Source organism: Chiloscyllium plagiosum, unplaced genomic scaffold (assembly GCF_037043375.1).
Source record: "Chiloscyllium plagiosum isolate Xiang-an unplaced genomic scaffold, Cpla_swu_hap1 HiC_scaffold_31, whole genome shotgun sequence".
NCBI classification, from domain to species: domain Eukaryota; kingdom Metazoa; phylum Chordata; class Chondrichthyes; order Orectolobiformes; family Hemiscylliidae; genus Chiloscyllium; species Chiloscyllium plagiosum.
In genome coordinates, this window is record NW_028270169.1 from 6,612,002 (window position 1) to 6,637,453 (window position 25,452).

At 43.8% G+C, this 25,452-nt stretch overlaps 1 protein-coding gene across 2 annotated transcripts in view; it reads left to right on the forward strand.

Annotated features, from left to right (window-relative positions):
- The window catches only part of bcas3 (BCAS3 microtubule associated cell migration factor), a 1,223,934-nt gene that overhangs the window by 27,380 nt on the left and 1,171,102 nt on the right, over positions 1-25,452 (forward strand). For both annotated transcript variants that reach the window (XM_043718095.2, XM_043718097.2), the window contains exons 3-4: positions 7,174-7,228; positions 13,385-13,460. In XM_043718095.2, the coding sequence (XP_043574030.2) occupies positions 7,174-7,228; positions 13,385-13,460 (131 nt within the window). The remainder of the gene's footprint in view (positions 1-7,173; positions 7,229-13,384; positions 13,461-25,452) is intronic.

Genomic DNA, 25,452 nt, shown 5'->3' on the forward strand with positions numbered 1-25,452 from the left:
ACCAGTAGGTTAAGGGACACCTCTTTCCTGGCAGTTGTTAGACTATTGAATGGACTATCTAGCCTTAGATAATGTTAGTCTTGCTAACGTTCATGTCTCTTGTATGCCCTGTGCAATGTTACCTATATGCCTCCGTCTAAATTTTTTGTTCAGTACATCCTTGCTTGCTATGATCTGCTTGTACTACTTGTAACTTGTATGTTCTATGTTCTATGTAAACAAAGCTTTTTACTGTCCCTTGGTACAAGTGACAATAAATAAATCAATCAATCAGTCTTGAGAATTTGTAAGACTCATCCTGGAGCCTTCATACAACTGAGCTTAAATATTCTAAGCTTTAAGTAACTCCTTCAGGGTTTTCACGAAATGCTCTAGTCTGAAACTTCTATTAAACTCCTGACACTCAGATAACCTATTTTCAACAACTTAAAATGTATTTTGCTCTTTTCAGGAGCAATTTCTTTACATATGCAATTATAACTCAGAAGTGTGCACTTCAGTCCAAACTGAAGCAAAAATACCTTTTTCTCCGCAGCTTTGGGTGTTTGTCTTCAGACTAGAAGATTCCAGAATCTTCCACATGATAGATTAATGCACTCTATTGTTTATTTTGTTCACTCACAAACTCTCCCATATTCCTATTAGCCTACAAAAATATCTGTGAAAAGACATCAACATGGCTACAAAAATACATATAAATTAAACATTAAAGCCCATCAGGTATACACAACATCCATACATCATGAGTTCAAATTTAAAAATCCAAACAAAAAAAATTATAATATTTATAAATCTCACGCCGTATGTCACCAGTTCGATACTCCTGTTGAGATCGAGCCTCTGAACATTCATCAGAACTTCCTTGCTTTTGCATTCTATGCTTATATTTATAAATCTTTCTCATCCTGCCTTTCCACCCTCAATGATTTGTGTATGTTTACCCCCAGGTCCCTCTGCTTTTTGTCAACTTTTATAATTGTTTTCTATATTTTCCATTTTAAAAATTTCTTGATAGCTCAAAACCTTAAACATTGGTAATAAGAAGTTGAAGGGTCTTATCTTGCACTTATCAGAGCCAGGATATAAGAAGCAGACTTGGAAAAAAAAGCACGAGAAGAGGGTGTTAATTGATTGGTCTATCATTGGCCTAAAGATGCAGCAACAACAATTAACTGTCAATATTAATTCTTGAACCAGGCAGGTAGATTCTGATTGGCCAGCAACCTGTATTATTTGAGAAGTCTGCCAGTAAGTTCTCGACTACTATCTTCCAAAAACCTACATTCACTGGTCACCATATGAACTGGGACTCCTTTAGTCCTACCCAGCCACGTGGTTACTCTGAAGGACAGCACATGCTGGTTGTATGTTGGAGGTCTGCGTAACAGCAGGAAAGAATAGAAGGAATGTATGTGATAACATCGATTTTATTGGCAACCTTGTCTTCTTAAATAATTTTCTATTTTCTTTCTTTATTCTTTCTATTAAAATGTATCACTTCACCCCATCTGCATTGAATTTCATCTGCCACATATCTGTCCATTCCACCAGTGTAGTGACTCTTCTTCTTTAGGAGAAGTTCTGAAGAAAGGCCACCGAACCCAAAATGTTAACTTGGCTTTCTCTCCACAGACGCTGCCAGACATGCTGAGTTTCTCCAGAAATTTCTGTTTTTGCCAATTGATACTCTTTATTGATTGTTAAATGTCTTGTTAATGGCACAACTTACCTCATTCCTATTCAGGCTTCCTTCGTAACAAATTACTAAGCAGTATAGACATTGGGAAAATTCATCAAGGAAAGCAAGCACATGCCTAGTGGATCCAGCTCGCTGCTCGCTCCAAAACATCTCCATGTTGACTGTGACCAAACTGGAGCCCAGAGCATGATACATAGGCACCAGCTGCACTCATTCCTCCTCCATGGACATTGACATTGAAATCTATCATCCCAACAAGACCATCCTGGCACTTCCACTATGCACTGACATGATGGTCTAGAAGCACAAACTTGCATTGGAGAGTGCACCACCATTTTGTATTAGAAGCTGCAACAGGGATACTTTGTGCACGAGGACAAGCACCCAGCTTGCACACTGCAGTTCACACCCAGGCTACATTCTCAGGCATATTCACTTGCTCTCTTAGCATTCACTAATTTAGCTTTTACCTACTTGCTCAAACCATCCCTACCTTGCATTACCATGTCATGCTAATTTGCACAGTCACAAAAACAGGCAGCTTGCTATGCTGCTAAGCCATCTTTAGTCTAGGAGACACACATCTTGCTGTGAGATAGTATGCTACATCAGTCTCACAGCCTTGTGCCTTCAGGGGAATGTTACTGCAATGCTTGTGCAGTAAGTGGGTAACCATGAATCCAACTTTAATAAGAAGGTAATACTCATTGAAGGTTCTCATCATTCAGAGGATCCTGGCACAGTACATCAAGGGAAGACTCCCACACTAATCCTGCAGCTCTACCAAGTTCAGGTGTCCAGTCATGGGAGTCTCAGTTGGGGTTCTGTGCTGAGGCTCCGGGTTGATAGTGTCAAGGAGATGTATGGACACAGTCAAGGGTCTAGGCACAGGCTGTTTGATCATGTTGATTGAGGGGGTTGGGTCATGGTCTGTCTGTTGGGTCCATCCTCAGAAACTGAGTGGGATCATTTGGGTTGGGGATGAAATTGCCACTGCAGCTGTCATCCTGAGTCTTGACATTTTAGAGCCGTGGGACTGCAGCCTTCAGATTCTGGGCAAGGGTACAACACAATTCTGAAGAGCGACAACAGGGTTTTGAATGGGGTAATAGTGGGTGGGTGGATGTAATGAGGGAGGGATGTTTGTTCATGATCAATAGCACCTTGGCTTCAAGGGGAAAGATGTGAGTGACCACATCAACGTGGGTACTCATATCACTGATATCGGAGGGGTAGGTAGGTGAATGTGAATGTGTTTGCTGGGGACTTTGGAAGTGTGAATCTTATGGAATTAATGGGATTGGCCACGAGGAAGGCAGTGTGCACATTTGAGGGGAGGAGCCACTGGAAGAGGAAAGCACATTTTCCATCTTGCTGGAATTCGAAAATACATATTGGGAAGAAAATGGCTGCAATCACACTCTGAGTGGGTGGGGTAAGTGACTTCACCCTGTGAGTGAGGGGGCTGCAGCACACGTCGTTCATTTGGCTCTTAAAGGGGAACAACATAGGTCAATGGACTGATAAAAATCTGTTAGACAAGCTTATAGGCTGCATACTCCTAGCCATTCAACAGCATTGTCCCTCTCTGTAGGTGTCACCTCCCTGGCACAGCCATTGGTAGACAACTGTTTGGCAGCAATATATTTGCATACAGAGAGACTTAAACAATAGGGATCTTCATGTTGGACGGCCAAAGCTGCCAGTAGCACTCAATTCCATGTGTATGTATTGTTCTCCATGTTTGTACCTTATGTAGTAGGCTCTCGGTGGAAACCACAATCCACGCAACCTCTTGTTATCTGTGAACTGCTGCTAGATGTGACATTGTGCTGAGTGCCTTGACAGAGACACTCAAAAACAGATGCATGAAAGTTAATGTCAATAATGTTTATATGTAAAGTTTTAAAAACAAGATATCTTTCTTCACCCATGCTACCAAAGTGCACTCAATGTTTTCTTTTTTCTCTCCTCCCATTATATCTACATTCACTCTCTGGTTCTGCAGCTGGTTGAGCTCTGATATAGAGGCCATTGACTCTGGAGATGTGGTAGGGTGAACTGGGTTATTGGATGTTTGTTCTTCTGTCGCCATGTCTAGAGGAGGCATCTGTACTGGGCTATAGGATCTCGTTCCTCTGTTGCCATGTCTTCAGTCCTGGGAGGGGTAAAAACTACATCTAATGACTGTTGCCAACCTGTAAATAGAGGCAGAAAGATGCTCACGTGACTCATTGGACTTCTGGGCAAGGTGGGCCATTACATCCCATGTACCTGTCTGTAGCTGCTGCTTCTTCTTGTGCACTTATATGAAGTACCTGATTGCCAAAACCATAACAACATTAGATCTGACACCAAACTCATGGTGTATAAAGCTGTGGTGGTTCCTGCCCTCCTATATGGTTGAGAGTCGTGGACTATCTATAGACACCTCATGGACTGCAGCAGTACCAACAACACTGTCTGCACAAGATCCTGTGAATCAGCTGGGAAGGCAGATGCACCAACACCAACATCTTGACTAGGCCAACCTCCTCAGCATCGAGGCAAGGATCACTCTTGATCGGCTCTGATGGGCTGGGCACGTTGTCCGCATGACCAATATGAGATTCCTCAAGCAGGCGCTGTACTCCCAACTCTGAAACAGCAGGCGAGCCTGAGGTGGACAGAGAAAACATTTCAGGGATTCCCACATGGCCTCACTGGTGAAGTGCGGCATTCCCATGACACCTGTGAATCACTGACCAAAGACAGTCCAAAGTGGAGGAGGAGCATCCGGGAAGGCATTGAGCACCTTGAGATTTGCTGTTGGGAAAAAGCGGAAGCCAGATGAAAGTAGAGTAAGGAGTGCGCTATCAAACCAACTGTCAATCTATGATCACCTTTTGCCACAAGTGTGATAGAGTCTGCGGAAACTGCATCGGACTTTACAGCCACCTAAGTACTCACTCTGAGAGTGGAAGAGTTATCCTTGTATACAAGGGACCACTAGTGATAGTGGCCTCCTGCAGTGCTACAAGTGCCAGAAAAAATATAGGCCATTTTATTTTTTGCTTGGAACAATAAGAAAGAATTTCTGAAAGAAGGCTCATCTGGCAAGATGGACTCCCTGAAGGAGTTGATGGAACCTTGTACCAGTAAGCAACTTTGTTGAATGGTGGCAAAAATAGACAGAATCACTTCATGGATCTGAATCTCTTAAGTGCATTGTGTCCAATGGGAACCTATTGCAGACACTGAATTTTAAACGTTTCCAACCACAAGGTGGATGTAATATTAAGATATTAGTCCAGCTAATGTCACTGGATATTGATTTTTGTTGTATAATGGTGTAAATGTAGCCCAATTTCAGTCTTTATTTATTTCCCACAGTTCAGGTAGCCCCGAATTAATTAATTACCTTCCATCTAAGCTTTTCCTGCTCAGATGGAAGGTAATTTTCTGGATGTAACAGTTTATATAAGGCTGGATATATCTTTTCCAGATTAGAACAGTTGATTCCTTTGAAGGAGTCTGTTCTTCAGTTCCATAAATGTTTTTTATTCTTATCTGGACATCTGAAAAAGTTCAGAAAAAGCTTTGCTGCTGCTTTTTCTCTACCATCGTTTTATCTGACCTACTTGGATGGAATGTGTTACGTGCATCGGTGTGAACAGGCAAATGCAGGGAGCACTTGGCATGTCTATAATATATGTACCCCAGCTCACCAACTTCATTACTTGATTAAATTTGCTGTTAATGTTTTCAGCTGAAGAATTGACATTTGAAGGAGATTGTGCAAGAATCAGTGCCTTTAGTAGAACAGGCATAGAGCTTTAATGCAGTCATGTGAGCTGTCTTGCTCCCTCTCTCTATGTCTATTTGTCTTTCTCTCTCTCTCACTCACTCACTCACTCACTCACTCACTCACTCACTCACTCTCTCTCTCTCTCCCTCTCTCTCTCTCTCTCTCTCTCTCTCTCTCTCTCTCTCTCTCTCTCTCTCTCTAACTCTCTCTCTCACTCTTTCTCACACACACGCGCCCACACACATTTAAAGGCAAAGGAAGATAAAAGAACTAAAGGAAAATAGACAGTTTGGAGTCCTTTGGGTATCCTTCAGGCATGAGTTTTTAAACTGTGACCAAGGTTGGTTAGCTAGTTTCTTGATAGAGTCAGGAATAACAAATATTGTAGTTATTTTTAGGCTATTTGATTCTCTGGTGCTTCTTTCAATCAGCCAACCAGGTCCTTTTCTTCTTGCAAGAGACAGTTGTCTTAGCCGTCATCAGACCTGATTTTTAATTCCATCTCGCTTGGTCCATCAAAAAAAATCCTTAAAATAAAAGGTATTTATATATTTCACATCTGAGGAGGGTATAGCATCCAGGCTTCTAAATACTGCAGATGTTTCGTTTCCAACATGTGAAGACTTTCATAATGGTTTAAATCAAATTGGAGAGGAGGACCTTTTCACGCTTCCCATGGGGTCAGAATTGATTTCACTGCTCATAGGGGAAATTCTTTCTTCCAGCTAAGTCAATCTTTGGTCAATTCCACACTGATTCTCATGAAACTTGGCAATCTGTGTGGGCCAGGTTATCCCTAAGGCCATTTGAAGTCAAGTGTTTTGGTTCTTTTTTAAGAATTGTTTCTGTCCATGAAAGTCCCAGTTATTTAATCAGTTGCCAGCATTTGGTCCATATCCCTCAAAACTCTTCCTATTCATATGCCCATCCCGATGCCTCTTAAATGTTGTAATTGTACCAGCCTCAACCATTTCTTCTGGAAGCTAATTCCACACATGCACCACCCTCTGTGTGAAAAAGTTGCCTCTTAGGTCCCTTTTAAATCGTTCCCCTCTCACCTTAATCCTATGCCCTCTAGTTCTGGACTCCCCTACCTCAGGGAAAATACCTTGTTTATTTACCCTATCCATGCCCCTCATAGTTTTATATATCATTATGACAAATGATGAACTCGCCAGGAAAGTATTCATTTAACAAACATATACTTAACTCGTTACTGGCTGTAGTTTAGGGTTGCCAACCCTTAAATAAAGGCCTGGAGTTTCCAAGATTTGAAGATTAGCCTTCAGAAAGGTGTTGGTACAACATTGCAGGGTATAATTTTCTTTGCATATTTTGGTTTATTCATTAAAAAAACTATTGGAGATAGGGGAAGAAAAGATTTTTGACTGAGCCAAGAACCATTCTAATGGGTAACGAATCTTTCTGCTTTCCACATGGTCTGGGGATGTGGTGCACTATGAAGATCTAGTGGTGAAAATATAGAGATGGTGTGGTGGTCAGAGGCAGAGTGTCATGTGATGAAACCTCCTGAAATTTATGCCATCAGAGCTGACATCCCCATTGCATAGAATTTGAATTTTGTTTCTTTAGATCCAGAAACAAAATCTTCTAATGTTCTCAGCCATGGTTGCATTCTTTTAAGACAATTTTGAGCTCTTCAGTGAATTATTTTTGTTATTTACAGGGAGCAATCATATATGGAGAGTGTTGTCACCTTTCTGCAAGATGTAGTCCCACAGGTATGTGATATAATTATGTAAATTCTTTCACATACAGTATTCCATCTGTGCTGTATTCTATTGCAACAGAATTTCTCAGGTAAAAGCAAACAGCAAATGTTGTAAATCTGAAGTAAAATTAGAAAATGCTGAAAATCTTAATTAACTGAATCAGCATCTGAAATTGTTTCAAGAAAATATGCGGGAACATTTCTGCCCAGAATGATGGAAACACTGTTTATTACGTTTTCTTTAAGTTGTTCCACCTGTGTGTATTTACAACTTTTTTTAAACTGTTCATGGGATGTGAGCATCACTTGCTAGGGCAGCACATATTGCCCATTCCGAATTGCCATATTTAGTAATTTACACAATTGGGAGATGTCTTACAATCGAGAGTGTGGTGCTGGAAAAGCATAGCAGGTTAGGCAGCATCCGAGGAGCAGGAGAATCAACGTTTCAGGCATAATCCCTTCATCAGGCTCCTGCTGATTCTTCTGCTTCTTGGATGCTGTCTGACTTGCTGTGCTTTTCCAGCACCACACTCTCAACTCTGATCTCCAGCACCTGCTGTCCTCACTTTCTCCAAGGAAACATCTTAAAACCCTTTTCAATGTGCACTGCACTTAGAGTCATAGTCATAGAGACATACAGCATGGAAACAGACCCTTTGGTCCAATTCGTCCATGCTGACCAGATATCCAAAACAAATTCAGTCCATTTGCCAGCATTTGGTCCATATCCCTCAAAACTCTTCCTATTCATATGCCCATCCCGATGCCTCTTAAATGTTGTAATTGTACCAGCCTCAACCATTTCTTCTGGAAGCTAATTCCACACATGCACCACCCTCTGTGTGAAAAAGTTGCCTCTTAGGTCCCTTTTAAATCGTTCCCCTCTCACCTTAATCCTATGCCCTCTAGTTCTGGACTCCCCTACCTCAGGGAAAATACCTTGTTTATTTACCCTATCCATGCCCCTCATAGTTTTATAAACCTCTGTAAGGTCATCCCTCAGCCTCTGACACTGCAGGGAAAACAGCCCCAGCTTATTCAGTGTCTTCCTATAGCTCAAACCCTCCAACTCTGATAACAGCCTTGTACATCTTTTCTGAACCCTTTCAAGTTTCACAACATCCTTCCTATAGCAGGTAGACCAGAATTGCATGCAGTATTCCAATAGTTGCCCAACAAATGCCCTCATCATGACACCTCAACTCCTATACTCAATGCACTGACCAATGAAGGCAAGCATACCAAATGCCTTCCTCAGTATCTTCTCTACTTCAGTATCATCTCTATCTAAATTAAACCCCATCTGTCACTCCTCAGGAATCCTGAAGAAGGGCTTGTGCCCAAAACGTCGATTCTCCTGCTCCTTAGATTCTGCCTGACCTGCTGCGCTTTTCCAGCAACACATTTTTAAGCTTTGATCTCCAGCATCTGCAGTCCTCACTTTTTCCCATCGGATCAAAGTCTTGTTGTACGCAGCCCACTACACCTCCACATTTGGTGTCATCTACAAACTTGCTAACCATACCTCTGATGTTTACATCCAAATCATTTATATAAATGATGAAAAGCAGTGGATCCAGCACCGATCCTGGTAGCATACCACCGGTCACAGGCCTCTAGTTTGTAAAGCAACTCTCCACCACCACTCATTGAACGCCTTACTGAAATCCACATAGATCACGTCCATTGCTCCGCTGTCATCAATCCTCTTTGTTACTTCTTCAAAAACTTCAATCAAGTTAGTAAGACATGGTTTCCCACGCCACCTTGACTGTCCCTAATCAGCCCTTGCCTATCCAAATACATGTAAATCCTGTCCTTCAGGATTCCTCCAAAAACTTGCCCACCACTGATGTCAGGCTCACAAGTTTATAGTTTCCTGGCTTTTCCTTACCACCTTTTTAAATTAGTGGCACCATGTTAGCCAACCTCTGGTCTTCTGGCACCTCCCTTATGGCTATCGATGATACAAATATCTCAGTAAGGGGTCCAGCAATCACTTCCCTAACTTCCCACAGAGTTCTAGGGTACCAGATGGTTCTGTGGTTAGCACAGCTGCCGAATAGCGGCAGGTACCTGGGTTCGATTCTAGCCTCTGGCGACTGTCTGTGTGGAATTTGCACATTCTCCCTGTGTCCTTTGGGTGCTCTGATTGCCTCCCATAATCCAAAGTTGTGCAGGTTGGGTGAATTTGCCATGCTAAATTATCCACAGTGTTCAGGGATGTGTAGGTTAAGTGCATTAGTCAGGGGTAAATGTAGAGTAGTAGGGGAATGGGTCTGGGTGGTTTACTCTTTGGAGGGTTGGTGTGGACTAGTTGGACCAAATAGTTTCCACACTGTAGGGATTCTATGATTTTATGACCTGATTATGTCCAGGGGATTTATCCACCATTGTGCATCTAGTTCACCTTCCTCTGTAATATAGACATTTTTCAAAATGTCACTATTTGTTTCTCCATGTTCTATGTCTTCCATATACTTTTCTACAGTAAACACTGATGCAAAATACTTGTTTAGTATCTTCCTCATCTCCTGTGGTTCCATACAGAGGCTGCCGAGCTGATTTTGAAGGGGTCCTATTCCCTCCCTAGTTATCTTTTTACCCTTAATATAGTTGTAGAATCCCTCTGAATTCTCCTTAACCCTATTTGCCAAAGCTATCTCATTTCCTCCTTTTGCTCTCCTGATTTCCCTCTTAAGTATACTGCTACTGCCATTATACTCTTCCAGGAATCACTTGACTTCTGCTGTCTATACCTGACAAATGCTTCCTTCTAATTCTTGACCAGAACCTCAATTTCTCTAGTCATCCAGCATTCCCTACACCTACCAGCCTGGCCCTTCACCCTAATAGGAACATTCTGTCTCTGGACTCCCGTTATCTCATTTTTGAAGGCTCCCTGTTTTCTAGCCATCGCTTTACCTGAGAACATTTCGTCCCCAATCAACGTTTGAAAGTTTTTACCAAATACTGTCAAAATTGGCTTTCCTCCAGTTTAGAACTCTAACTTTCAGATCTGGTCTATCTTTTTCCATCACTGTTTTAAACTAATAGAGTTATGGTTACTTCTGGCAGGTATGTGGCATTAAAGGAATTAGTCCAAAGTTATACCCTCCTCTCCAACATGCTTACTTTTCCCTGTTCACTAGTTTGAAGCTGTTGTCCTGTGAATGCCATTCCACTCAGCATAAGCCTTGCAGATCTTAATTTCAGTCGCACATCCTAGTTCTTTAAATTTCCCGAAACTTTGTCTCTTATACTCGCTTTCTTTCAAATAGAAAACTAACCCATAGAAGCACTCTGGTTGATTGTTAACATAATCAACCCCTCTGCTCTTCATAGTGGCACTACTTTGTTTTTAGAATCCCTACAGTGTGGAAACAGGTCCTTCGGCCCAACAAGTCCACACTGACCCTCTGAAGAGAACCCAGCCAGAGCCATTTCCCTACCACTCGACATTCTACCCTGACTACTGCACCTAACCAACATAACCCTGAACACTATAGGTAATTTAGCTTAGCCAATTCACCTAACCTGCACATCTTCAGACTGTGGGAGGAAGCCAGAGCATCTGGAGGAAACTCAAGCAGACATGGGGAGAATGTGCAAGCTCCACACAGACAGTCGTCCGAGGCTGGAATCAAACCTGGGTCCCTGGCGCTGTGAGGCAGCATTGCTAACCAGTGAACCACCATTCTGGCCTCTTCCTTGTGGAAGACTAGTTTGTCCTTCCAAAATAGTATCTGTCTTGCTTCTCTCTCAGTAGAATCTTTGAGGCATGCAGGAAGTGAGGAAGGATGGGGGAGTCCTGGAAAACGAGAAGGGTTGTCATTGGGACTAATTCACCTCATTTTCCTACCTCTAGCTAAGTAAGTTTCAGGTGAGAAGTCCGAGGGATGGTCATCTTTTCTGCCTTTGCTTAAGACCCTGAATGATTAATTAACTCCAACTTATGGACCTATTCCCACTGGGCTGCAATTTTCTCAGCTTCAGGTTGGACAAATTAAGTCCCTCCATCTGCACTGATTTGTGTATGATTGTGAGCATTGATGTGGGACAAAGATATGAGAGAGAGAGAGAGAGAGAGAGTATATAGTGCTGTGAGGTCACCTGTAGTGTGACATAAACCTAAGGTCCCAGTTGAGGCTATCCCTATGAGTACCGAACTTGGCTCTGCTCAAGCTAAATTTGTTTAATATTACATTCCATGACACTGAAGTCATGTTGCTATAAATTCTGTGTCTTATGATTTTGCTGCACAACCACCTGATGAAGAAGCAGCAGTTTGAAAACTAGTGCTTTCAAATAAACATGTTGGTCTACAACCTGGCGTTGTGTGAGTTTTAACCCCAATCCAACTCCGGTACATCAAATCTGAATTATCCTTGCTACCTTTCTTAAACAAAGGGACAACATTAACAATTTTCCAGTCCTCCGGGACCTCACCTGTGTTCAAGGATGCTGCAAAGATATCTGTTAAGGCCCCACCTATTTCCTCTCTCGCTTCCCTCAGTATCCTGGGATAGATCCCATCCAGACCTGAGGGACTTGACCGCCTTAATGCCTTTTAGAATACTCAACACTTCCTCCCTCCTAATGCCGACTTGACCTAGAGAAATGAAAGATCTATCCCTAACCTCAGCATCCATCATGTCCCTCTCCTTAGTGAATACTGATGCAAAGTACTCATTAAGAATCTTACCCATTTTCTCTGACTCCAAACATAACTTCCCTCCTTTGTTCTTGAGTGGGCCAACCCTTCCTCTAGTTACCCTCTTGCTCCTTATATATGAATAAAAGGCTTTGGAGTTTTCCTGCTTGCTAAAGATATTTCATGACCTCTTTTAGCTCTCTTAAATTCCTCGTTTCAGATTGGTCCTACTTACCCGATATTCTTCCAAAGCTTTGTCTATTTTCACTTGCCTACACCTATGTATGCTTTCTTTTTTCCTCTTAACTTGTCTCAGAATTTCATCTGTCATCACAGTTTCCTAATCTTGCCATTTCTACCCCTCATTTTCACAGGGACATGTCTGTTCCTCACTCTAATCAACCTCTCTTTAAAATCTTTCCACATATCAAATGTGGATTTATCCTTAAACAGCTGTTCCCAATCCACATTCCCCAGCTCCTGCCGAATTTTGCTAAAGTTGGCCTTCCCCCAATTTAACACTCTTCCCTTAGGACCACTCTCATCTTTGTCCATGAGTATTCTAAAACTTATGGAATTGTGATCAATATTCCCAAAATAATTCCCTACTGAACCTTCAGCCACCTAGCCACGCTCATTTCCCAACACCAGGTCCAGTATGGCTCCATCTTGAGTTGGGCTATTTACATATTACTCTATAAAACCCTCCTGGATGCTCCTTACAAAATATGCTCCAACTGAATCTCTAACTCTAAGTGAATCCCAGTCAATGTTGGGAAAATTAAAATCTCCCATCACCACCACCCTGTTAGTCCTACATCTTTCCATAATCTGTTTACATATTTGTATTTCTATCTCACACTTGATGTTGGGAGGCCTGTTATACAGCTCCAACATTGTTACTGCAGTCTTCCAATTTCTGAGCTCTGCCCATATTGCCTCACTGCTCAAGTCCTCCACAGTGCTGTCCTTCAGCATAGCTGTGATATTCTCTCTGACTAGTAATGTAACTCCTCCAACCCTTTTACCTCTCTCTCTATCCCGCCTGAAACATCTATATCCTGGTATATTTAGTTTCCAATTTTTCCCTTACCTCAACCAAGTATCAGTAATAGCAATAATATCATACTCCCAGGTACTAATCCAAGGCCAAAGTTCATCTGCCTTATCTACTACACTTTTCGCATTAAAACAAATGCACCTCAGACCACCAGTCTCTTTGCATTCATCATCTGCTCCAAACCCACTCTTCCCCTTAGTCATGCTGACTTCATTATCTGTTCCTTACAGGCTTTAGTTACTTCCTCCTTACTGTCCACTAATCTCCTCATTTGGTTTCCATCCCCCACAACCTTAGTTTAAACAAATTGACAGGTAAGACTAGGTCAGATGGGGATGTCTGGTCAGCGTGGATGAGTTGGACTGAAGGGTCTGTTTCTGTGCTGTATGACTCTTTATGTATAGTGTTAATTTTTGTTTTCTTTTCATCAGTTTTATTTTTTTTTTCAGGCATACACTGGCTCATCTCCAACGGATGAGAAGGAAAAGATAGTCTGGGTCCGTTTCGAAAAAGCTGATATTAATGGTAAATGCAGTTTTTGATTTTCAATAGCTCTTTGCCCCTATTTTCCTGATTAAAATAATACCATTAGGATTCCTGTAAATTAGGCTAATCCAATGGTGGCCTGTGAGCTGAAATGGAGCCCTCCAATGACTTCTTTGTGGTCTGCCAGCATATTGTTCAAAATATGGTTAGTGTAACTGGAAGATCATGCAAGAATCTACTCCTCCAGTAGAGGCCATTTTTCTTCTGTATTTGTTTCTGATAGTGAGCCTTTCAACAGCAAATATCGGAGAAAAACACTCTGTCATTAGTAGAGAAGCGAGCAATACAGAATGCTTGGTTTAACTCAGCTGGAGGCCTGGAGCTGTGGTGGTAAGTCTGCAGAATGTTGCCCAAGACAGTTATTTGGGATAAACAGAAATGAGAATTGGGTTGCTGGCTGGCTGGCTATTTGGCAAGAGATTGGATATTTGGCTGACTGGAGGAAGATGGGGAAATAATGAAATGTGGACAGATTGGGGAGGGGTTGGTGGGCGACAAGAGATCATGAGTATGGTGGTTACAGTAACAGCATGCCCCAGGACTTGTTGGAATGTTAGACCAAATGTGTGTTGGTACCTTCACAGCCATCCTGTACTGCACCTCGGTGAGACTAGTTCATAAACTTCCCTGAATCAGTGACCTTCCCAGGCCAATGTGAGTGAGTGAGTGTGGGTGAATCAGTGAGTGAGTGACTGCAGATGGATAGGTGAGTGAGTGATGCAGGTGTCTTGGCAAGTGATCAAGTGGGGGTTGGTTGATGAGTGAGTGAGTGTGGGTGGATTGGTGAGTGAGTGAGGGAGTGAGTGCTGGTGAATTGAAATGATTGTCATTGTTAGTGATTGTGGGTGGATTGGTGAGTGAGTTCAGGTAGATTGATGAGTGAGTGAGTACGGGTGGATTGGTGAGGGAGAGAGTGCGAATGGATTGGTGAGTGAGAGAGGGAGCGAGTGCTGGTGGATTGTTGTGATTGTCGTTAGTGGTTGCAGGTTGATTGGTGAATGAGTATGGATAGATTGATGAGTGAGGGAGTGAGTGCGGGTGGATTTGTGAGGGAGTGAGTGCGAGTGGATTGGTGAAGGACTGAGTGCGGGTGGATTGGTGAGAGAGTGCTGATGTTATAATGTGATTGTCATTGTTAGTGATTGCTGGTGGATTGATGAGTGAATGAGTAGGGGTAGATTGATGAGTGAATTGATGAGTAGATGAATCCAGGTGGATTAGTGAGGGAGTGAGTGCGGGTGAATTGGTGAGGGAGTGAGTGCAAGTGGATTGGTGAGAGAGTGAGTGCAAGTGGATTGGTGAGAGAGTGAGTGCAAGTGGATTGATGAATGAGAGTACGAGTGGATTGGTGAGTGAGTGATTTCAAATGGATTGATGAGGGAGTGAGTGCGAGTAGATTGGTGAGTGAGAGTGCGAGTGGATTGGTGAGTAAACGAGGGAGTGAGTGCTATTGGATTGATGTGATTGTCGTTGTTAATGATTGTGGGTGAATTGGTGAATGAGTGCAGGTAGATTGATGAGTGACTTAGTGAGTGTGGGCAGAGTGTTTGTAAGTGAGTGAAAGTGTGGATGATTGATGAGTCAGTGAGAAAATGTGGGTGGAGTGATGAGTGAAAGAGTGATAAGCAAATGAGAGAGTGTGGAAGAATTTCTGAATGAGCGAGTGAATATGTGGATTGGTGAGTGAGCATGTGAGTGTTGGTGGATTGGTGAGTGGATGAGTGAATGTGGGCAAGTTGGTAGGGTAGGTGGGTACATGAAGGTGGGTGGGTTGTTGTGTTTGTATGGTTGGGTGCATATGGGTGGATCAGTGAGTGTGTTTGAGCTGCTCACAGACCCACACTTCTGCTCCTCCTCCCTCCCTAAAAATCTCTTCACAAAGCAGACTGGTAGAGTACTAAAGGTAAAAACAACGACTGCAGATGCTGGAAACCAGATTCTTGATTAGTGGTGCTGGAAGAGCACAGCAGTTCAGGCAGCACTAAAACCTAAACTAAATTGCACCTGCTTCCAACCTCCCACTTCAATGTGAATTCTGTCAAGCCCAGCTTGATTGTACTCCACCAGAGATGAATGAAAGTCGTTGTTAGTTAAACTTCTTAGGTTGACCATAGTCCCAGTCCCTTCCCTGGCGATCAGGACTTGTCTTTGGCTCAGCTTCTGACCTGGAAAGGTTAATAAAAGAGCTATTATTAATTAGATCTGCTGCTAGGCGCTTTTTAATGGCTACTTATTGAAATTATTAAAATTTATTGTTTTGAAACTTTTTTTTCTGTAACTCATGTTTAACATTGTGGTGAAGGATGAGATTTCTGAATACTTGGAAGTGTATGATAAGATAGGGCAAAGTCAGCATGGTTTCATCAAGGGGAGGTCATGCCTAACAAATCTGCTAGAATTCTTTGAGGAAGTAACAAGCAGGTTAGACCAAGGAGAGCCAACGGATGTTATCTACTTGGACTTCAAGAAGGTCTTCGATAAGGTGCCACACAGGGAGGCTACTGAGTTGAGAGTGTGGTGCGCGAAAAGCACACCAGCTAGGCAGCATCCAGGGAACAGGAGAATCAATGTTTCAGGCATAAGCCCTTCATCAGGAATGAGGTTTGTGGGCCAGAGATGCTGAGAGATAAATGGGAGGGAATAGGGCTAGGGGGAAGATAGATGGGAATGTGATAGGTTGATGAAGGTGGATGGGGGGGGAAAGGTGATAGGTCGAAGAGGAGGGTGGAGTGGATAGGTGAGAAGGAAGATGGACAGGTCAAGAAAGTGGTGCAGAGTTGGAGGCTTGGTACTGGGATAAAGTGGGGGGAGGGGAAATGAGGAAATGCACATTGATCCAGTGTGGTTGCAGGGTCCCAAGATGGAAGATGAGGCGTTCTTCCTCCAGGTATTGGGTGGTTAGGGTTTGGTGATGGAGAAGGCCCATGACCTGCATGTCCTTGGTGGAGTGGGAGGTGGAGCTAAAGTGTTTGGCCATGGGGCGGTGGGGTTGGTTGGTGTGGGTGAACCAGAGATGTTCTCCAAGAAGATCTGCAAGTTGGCACCCTGTCTCCCCGATGCACAGGAGGCCTCATTGGGTTCAACAGGTGTAGTAGATGATATGTGTGGAAATACAGGTAAATTTCTGTTGGATGTGGAAGGATCCCTTGGGGCCTTGGGTCCTCAGACGGAGGTGAGGAGGGAGGTGTGGGCGCAGGTTTTGCACTTGTGTTGGCAAGGTAAGGTGCTGGGAGCGGGGTTTGGGCTGGTAGAGGGTGTGGATCTGACGAGGGAGTCACGGAGGGAATGATTTCTCTGAACCCACAAATTGGGGTGGGTTGGGAAATTTATGGGGTGGGGTCTGTTTGTAGATGGCGGAAGTAAAGGACCTGATCAGGTGTACCCGAGAACTATGTGGGAAGCTAGAGAAGTGATTGCTGGGCCTCTTGCTGAGATATTTGTATCATTGATAGTCACAGGCGAGGTGCCGGAAGACTGGAGGTTGGCAAACATGGTGCCACTGTTTAAGAAGTGTGGTAAAGCCAGGGAACTATAGACCGGTGAGCCTGGCCTCGGTGGTGGGCAAGTTGTTGGAGGGAATCCTGAGGGACAGGATGTACATGTATTTGGAAAGGCAAGGACTGATTCGGGATAGTCAACATGGTTTTGTGCGTGGGAAATCATGTCTCACAAACTTGATTGAGTTTTTTGAAGAAGTAACAAAGATGAGGGCAGAGCAGTAGATAGGATCTATATGGACTTCAGTAAGGCGTTCGACAAGGTTCCCCATGGGAGACTGATTAGCAAGGTTAGATCTCATGGAATACAGGGAGAACTAGCCATTTGGATATAGAACTGGCTCAAAGTAGAAGACAGAGGGTGGTGGTGGAGGGTTGTTTTTCAGACTGGAGGCCTGTGACCAGTGCAGTGCCACAAGGATCGGTGCTGGGCCCTCTACTTTTTGTCATCTACATAAATGATTTGGATGCGAGCATAAGAAGTGCAGTTAGTAAGTTTGCAGATGACACCAAAATTGGAGGTGTAGTGGACAGCGAAGAGGGTTACCTCAGATTACAACAGGATCTGGACCAGATGGGCCAAGGGGCTGAGAAGTGGCAGATGGCGTTTAATTCAGATAAATGTGAGGTGCTGCATTTTGGGAAAGCAAATCTTAGCAGGACTTATACACTTAATGGTAAGGTCCGACGGAGTGTTGCTGAACAAAGAGACCTTGGAGTGCAGGTTCATAGCTCCTTGAAAGTGGAGTCGCAGGTAGATAGGATAGTGAAGAAGGCGTTTGGTATGCTTTCCTTTATTGGTCAGCGTTTTGAGTACAGGAGTTGGGAGGTCATGTTGCGGCTGTACAGGACATTGGTTCGGCCACTGTTGGAATATTGTGTGCAATTCTGGTCTCCTTCCTATGGGAAAGATGTTGTGAAACTTGAAATGGTTCAGAAAAGATTTACAAGGATGTTGCCAGGGTTGGGGGATCTGAGCTACAGGGAGAGGCTGAACAATCTGGGGCTGTTTTCCCTGGAGCGTGAGAGGCTGAGGGGTGACCTTATAGAGGTTTAAAAAATTATGAGGGGCATGGATAACAGACAGAGTTTTTTCCCTGGGGTGGGCGAGTCCAGTACTAGAGGGCATAGGTTTAGGGTGAGAGGGGAAAAATATAAAAGAGACCTAAGGAGCAACTTTTTCACGCAGAGGGTGGTACGTGTATGGAATGAGCTGCCAGAGGATGTGGTGGAGGCTGGTACAATTGCAACATTTAAGAGGCATTTGGATGGGTATATGAATAGGAAGGGTTTGGAGGGATATGGGCCGGGTGCTGGCAGATTGGGTTGGGATATCTGGTCGGCATGGACGGGTTGGACCGAAGGGTCTGTTTCCATGCTGTACATCTCTAAGTGGTGGGGGATGATGCGATGTATCCAGAGCTTGGTGGGATGGAAGGTGAGGATCAGGGGAAATGGAGGAGATGCTCTGGAGGGCATCTTTGACCACGTGGGAGGGGAAAATTGCAGTCTTTGAAGAAGGAGGCCATCTGGGATATTCTCTGGTGGAATTGGTCCTCCTGGGAGAAACTCCTCCTGGGAGTCTTCAGCAAAGGCTTCACCTTCATCCCACTACGTTCCAGATTAGTGAGTTTGACCCGTGTTGTGACCTTGAACATTTCTTCTGCCACCTCCATCAAGACTCCCACCCAGCCTCCGAGGACCCCTCCTCCTGCCATTAGTGGATGGGATTACTCAACACCCCATCCACTGGACACCCTGTGCTGGCCTGTTACCCACTCTTGATCTCTTCATTTCCAACTGCCGCTGTGACATAGACCGCCTCAACCTGTCAACCTCCCTTACCCACTCCAACCTCTCACCCTTGCAATGCGCAGCCCTTCAGTCCCTCTGCTCTAACCCAAACATCATCATCGAACCAACAGACAAGGGGGCGCAGTGGTAGTTTGGCGCACCGATCTCTACACTGGTGTAGCCAGGCGCCAACTCACAGACACCTCCTCCCTTGCCCCCTTAACCCTGACCTCATCTCTCATCACTGAACCATCATCTCCCAGACTATCCATAGCCTCATCACCTCTGGGAATCTCCAACCTCATAGCCTGAGAATACTGCACTGCCTGATTCTACCTCCTACCCAAGATTCACAAACCGTCGACCCATTGTCTGAGCCTGCTCCTACCCCACCGATCTCAGCTCTGCAAACATTTACACCGTTCTGTCCCCTTTAGTCCAGGAACCTCCCACCTACGTTCTGGACACCACCCACGTTCTTCACCACCTCCAAGACTTTTGTTTCCCTGGCCCCCAGCGCCTTATCTCCACCACGGACATCCAGTCCCTGTACACAACTATCAGCCAGAAGAAGGCCTCCATGCCCTCTGTTTTGTCCTCTCATGCCGACCCAACCAATACCCTTCCACTGAAACTATCATTCGCCTGATTAGCCTGCTGAACTGGTCCTCCCCCTCAACAACGTCTCCTTCCAATCCTCCCTATTCCTCCAAACCAAAAGGGTAGCCATGGGTATCCGCATGGGCCTCAGTTATGCCTGTCCCTTCATCGGGTACATGGAACAGTCCATCATCCACAGCTACACTGGCACCATTCTTCAGCTTTTCCTCCGCTACGTCGGTGACTGTATCAGCACTACATTGTGCTCCCACGAGGAGGTTGAACAGTTCATCAAATTCACCAACTTCTTCCACCCCGACCTCAAATTCACCTGGACTATCTCCCTCCCCTTCTTGGACCTCTCCATCTCCATCTCCGGCGACTGATGAACCACGGACATCGACTACAAACCTGCCGACTCCCGCAGCTACCTGGAGTACACTTCCTCCACCTTGCCTCCTGTAAAAATGCCATTCTTTATTCCCAATTCCTCTGCCTTGCTGCATCTGCTCCCAGGAGGACCAATTTCACCATAAAACATCCCAGATGGCCTCCTTCTTCAAAGACTGCAATTTCCCCTCAATGGTCAATGATGCCCCCCAGTACATTTCCTCCACTTCCTGGACCTCCACCCTTGAACCCCACTCCTCCCTAGTCCTCACCTTCTACCCCACCAACCTCTGGATACATTGCATCATCCGCCACCACTTCTGCCACCTACAAACAGACCCCATCACTAGGGGTATATTTTCCTCCCCACCCCTTTCTGCATTTCGGAGAGACCATTCCCCCTGCGACTCCCTTGTCAGATCCATGCCATCCACTAGCCCACACCCCACTCCCAGCACCTTGCCCTGCCAACGCAAGAGGTGCAGAACCTGTGTCCACACCACCGCTTTATCTCCAACAAAGGCCCAAAGGATTCTTCCACATCGACAGAAATTTACCTGCACCTCCACCAATGTCATCTACTGTATCCATTGTCCCTGATGTGGTCTCCTGTGCATCGGGGAGACAGGGTGCCAACTTCTGGATTGTTCAGAGAACATCTCTGGGACACCTGCAACAACCAACCCCAACGCCCCGTGGCCAAACACTTTAGCTCCACCTCCCACTCTACCAAGGACATGCAGGTCCTGGGCCTCCTCCATTGCCAAACCCTAACCACCTGAAACCTGGACGAAGAATGCCTCATCTTCCGCCTTGGGATCCTGCAACCACACGGGATCAATGTGCATTTCACCAGTTTCCTCATTTCTCCTCCCCTCATCTTATCCCAGTCCCAAGCCTCCAACTCGACGCCACCTTCTTGACCTGTCCATCTTCCTTCCCACCTATCCGCTCCACCCTCCTCTCTGAATTATCACCTTTCCCTCCACCCACCTTCATCTTCCTGTCACCTTCCCAGCTACCTTCCCCCCCAGCCCTACCCCCTCCCATTTATCTCTCAGCCTCCTCACCCCCAGCCCATAAGCCTCATTCCTGATGAAGGGTTTATGCCCGAAACGTCGATTCTCCTGTTCCCTGGATGCTGCCTGTCTGCTGTGCTTTTCCAGCAACACACTCTCAACTCTGATCTCCAGCATCTACAGTTCTCACTTTCTCTTAGGAGGCTACTGAATAAGACAGGGGCCCATGGTGTCAGAGGCAAGGAGCTAGCATGGATAGAAGCTTGGCTATCTGGTATAAAGCAAAGAGTAGGGATAAAAGAGTCATTCTCAGGATGTCAAGTGGTGTTCTGCAAGTGTCAGTGTTGGAACCACAACTTTTCACTGTATATATTAACGATCTAGATGAAGGAATTGAGGGCATTCTGGCTAAGTGTGCAGATGATACAAAGATATGTAGAGGGATGGGTAGCATTGAGGAGGTGGGTAACCTGCACAAGGCTGCAGGTTAAGAGAGTGAGCAAAGAAGTGGCAAATGGAGTACAACGTGGGAAAGTATGAGATCATTCACTTTGGTAGGAAGAATAGAGGCAAGGACTATTTTCTAAATGAGGTGAAAATTCAGAAGTCTGAAGTGCAAAGAGACTTGGGAATTCTAGTCTAGGATTCTCTCAAGGTAAATTTGCAGGTTGAGTCAGTAATTAGGAAGGCAAATGCGATGATGGCATTTAATATGAGAGGACTAGAGTATGAAAGCAGGGATGTACTTCTGATTTTCTATAAAGCTCTAGTCAGACCATATTTGAAGTATGGTGCGCAATTTTGAGGCCCATATCTCAGAAAGGATGTACTGGATCTGAAGCAGTCCAGAGGAGGTTTATGAGAATATTCCCAGAAATGAAAAACCTAACATATGAGGAACATTTGAGGACTCTGGTTTTATTCTTGATGAAGTTTAGAAGGATGAGGGGGGATCTTAATTGATACATACAGAATACTAAATGGCCTGGACAGAGTAGATGTTGGGAAGGTGTTTCCATTGATAGGAGAGACGAGGACCCGAGGGCATTGCCTTCCAATAAAGGGAAGGCCTTTTAGAATGGAAATAAGAAGAAACTTATTCAGCAAGAGAGTGGTGAATCTATGGAATTCATTGCCACAGAAAGATGTGGAGGCCAAGTCATTGAGTATATTTAAGACTAAGATAGATAGGTTTTTGAGTATCAAGGAGGTCAAAGGGTATGGGGAGAAATTTGAGAATGGGCTCATGAAACTTATCAGGGGTGATTGAATAGCAGAGCAGACTCAATGCGTTGAATGGCCTAATTTCTGCTCCTATGTCTTATGGTCTCATGGTCGAATTTTCCTGTGCTTGGCCCATATCCTTCTAATCCTTTCCTAACCATGTATTTGACCAAATACCTTTTACATGTTGTTAATGTACCTGCCTCAGCCACTTTTGCTGGCAGCTCATTCCATATGCATACCACCCTTTGTGTAAAATAGTTGCCCTCTGGTTCCCTTTTATTCTTTCCCCTCTAAACTTATACTGATGTCCTGTAGTCCTCGATTCCCCAATCCTGGGAAAAAGACTGAATGCGTTCACCCTGTCCAAGCTTCTCATGATCTTATACACTTCTATAAGATCCCCCCCTCAGTCTCCTACGCTCTAAAAAAAGTCCTAGCTTGTCCAACCTCTCCCTATAACTCAGACCATTGAGTCCTGGCAATATACTTATAAATTGCTTATGCACTTTTTCCAGTTTGATAATATCCTTCCTATAGCAAGGTGACCAAAACTGAACACAATAGTCCCAAGTGCGGCCTCACCAACGTCCTGTATAATTGCAACATAACTTCCCAACTTCTATACTCAGTGCCCTGACTGATGAAATCCAATGTGCCAAAAGCCTTCTTTATTGCTCTGTCTACCTGTGACTCCACATTTAGACAACCGTGCACCTGAACTCCAAGGTTTCATTACTCTTCTTAAGACCCTACCATTCACCATGAAATTCCTACCTTAATCTGACTTTCCAAAATGCAAGACCTCACTTAACTATATTAAACTCTATTTGCCTATTCTTGGCCCACATCACCAGCTGATTAAGATCCAGAGTCAACACTATAGTGGCTCTGGAAAAGCACAGCAGGTCAGGCAGCATCCGAGGAGCAGGAAAATCGACGCTTCAGGCAAAAACCCTTCATGGAGCCATGCTGACTACTCCTAATCCCATTCCTGATGAAGGGCATTTGCCTGAAGCATCGATTTTCCTGCCCCTCGGATGCTGCCTGACCTGCTGTGCTTTTCCAGCACCACTCTAATCCCAATCTCTACTCCTAATCAAACCATGTCTTTCCAAATGCATGTATAATTTTCCCTCAGAATCTTCTCAAGTAACTTACCGACCACAGATGTTAAGTGTTCTGGTGTATCGTTCTCAGGTTTTTATTTTCAGCCTTTCTTGAATAAGGGCACAACATTTGCTATTCTCCAGTCTTCCAGGACCTGACCTGTGGCTAACGATGATGCAAAAGAACACACATCTGTGATTGCTAGTAATAGTAAAGCAATTTAAGGTTCCTGGCCCAACATTGGAGGGTACACTTGACTACTGTATCCATTAACTTGACCATTCAGTACTGCAACTATTGAGGTTTTTTGCTGTGATAGAGTCATGCAACATGGAAACAAACCTTTCGCTCCAGCTTGTCCATGCCGACAAGGTTTCCCGAATTGAACTAGTCCCATTTGTCTGCCCAAATCCTCTAAACCTTTCATATTCATTTATGTGTCCAAATGTTGTAAATTTTGTAACTGTACCTGCATCTACCACTTCCTCTGGCAGTTCATTCCATATACGAACCACACTCTGTGTAAAAAGTTGCCTCTCAGGTCCCTCCTCTCACTTTAAAAATACAAAATTCTGATTGTTGCTGTTTGTTTCAGCAGGACTTTAGTGAACATACTGATGGGTGTGTGGTTCATCCCAGAGCTATTTGAACAAGCCCCCTAGTTTTAAACTCTCCCATCCTAAGGAAAAGACCTTTGCTACTGACTTATCTATGTCCCTCATGATTTTATCAACCTTTCAAAGATCACCCCTCAACCTCCTACGCTCCAGGGAAGTTCCAGCCTCTCTTTATTACTGAATCGCCCCAGGCCAGACAACATACTGTTAATAGTTTTCTGAACCCTCCCCAGTTTAATAATATCCTTCCTATAGCAGGGTGACCAAAGCTGTACACAGTACAGCAAAAGTGGCCTCACCAATGCCCTGTATAATCTCAACATGATGTCCCAACTTCTATAATCAATGGTCTTAGCAATGAAGGCAAGCATGCTAATGCTTTGTAAAATGGTATTAATCCTGTTAAGCTGAATAGAAGCAAAACAATTTAACTAGTTATAGACTTTAGGCAAGGGCTAGTTAATGATAGTAAAGATCCACAATATGGACATAAAAATATTCAGTAACTGAACTATTCCCTCTAGTTTTGAACTCCTCACTTAGTATGGGTTCTGTACAATAGGGTGCTAAGGCAAAATAATTGGAGTACCATCAAAAATTAGTATTTGTGTTAGATGCTCTCCTGTTAGCTTACTTGATTAAGGCACTAATTGGCATAGGACAAACAGGAAAAATATCTCATTTCTTTATTCATAATTGGTGCTATATATTTGCACTATACAAATACCTCAACAAGGGAAAATCTAACCACCTCCTTTTGGTTACCATAATAGAATTTACTATCATCAACATATTGAAGATTAATATTCACCAGAAACTTAACTGTACGAACCACATAAATACTATGGCTCCAATGGCAGATCAGAGGCTTGGAATTCTGAATCAGACCACCGGACTTCCCAAAGTCAGTTCACCTACAGGACACAGATCGGAATGTGGCAGAATACACCTAATTGTCTAGATGAGTGCAGCTCTGTTAAAGTACAGATTTGAGACGGTCCAGTGAATTCCTTATGAACTCAACTTGTAAGCCTCTCTTAGTTCGTCCTGGAGATCGTACCTTTGGTAGTCTCGAATAAAAAAAACTCTTACAGACAGTTTAATTTAATTTTAATCATCCCCTTCATTTACTAATAGCATCACTGTTACAACATAACACTGACACCTATAAGCTAAACTAACTGGATTCTAATAACCAAAGAGAGTAGAACATCAGCTCTTCAAGAACCCTAAACTCTGTTGTACTGTCACGAACAGACTACCTTTATAATGGCTGTACTGTCACAAACTCAAAACATTAACAAGAGCACTGCATGTTCTGAACTAGACAGACAATAGTGAAGGACAATAATTCGAGTCAGAAGTTAATTGATACCGAGTTTCATTTCGAGGTCAGAATCAAACATTGTTATTAATTTCACAAAGGAACAGCCGTGAATGTTACCACTCGGTGTCCTGTTTATACAGATTCACTGATGTTAAGGCAAATGTTTTTAATTGTCTAAATGCTCCCTGCCTGTTTGTTTTCTAGTGTGCAGCAAATGTGTTCAATAATTCAAAATTACATTTTAGTCTAAATGTTTAAGGACAAGTTTTAAGGTTTTAAACTTTCTCATTCCATTTGTCATTTTGTCATTTCATGATAATTACATGTATACAAGTATAATTAGTCCATTCAGTCGATTTGTATTCTTAAAAGTCAAGTGCCTCCTCTAGCGAG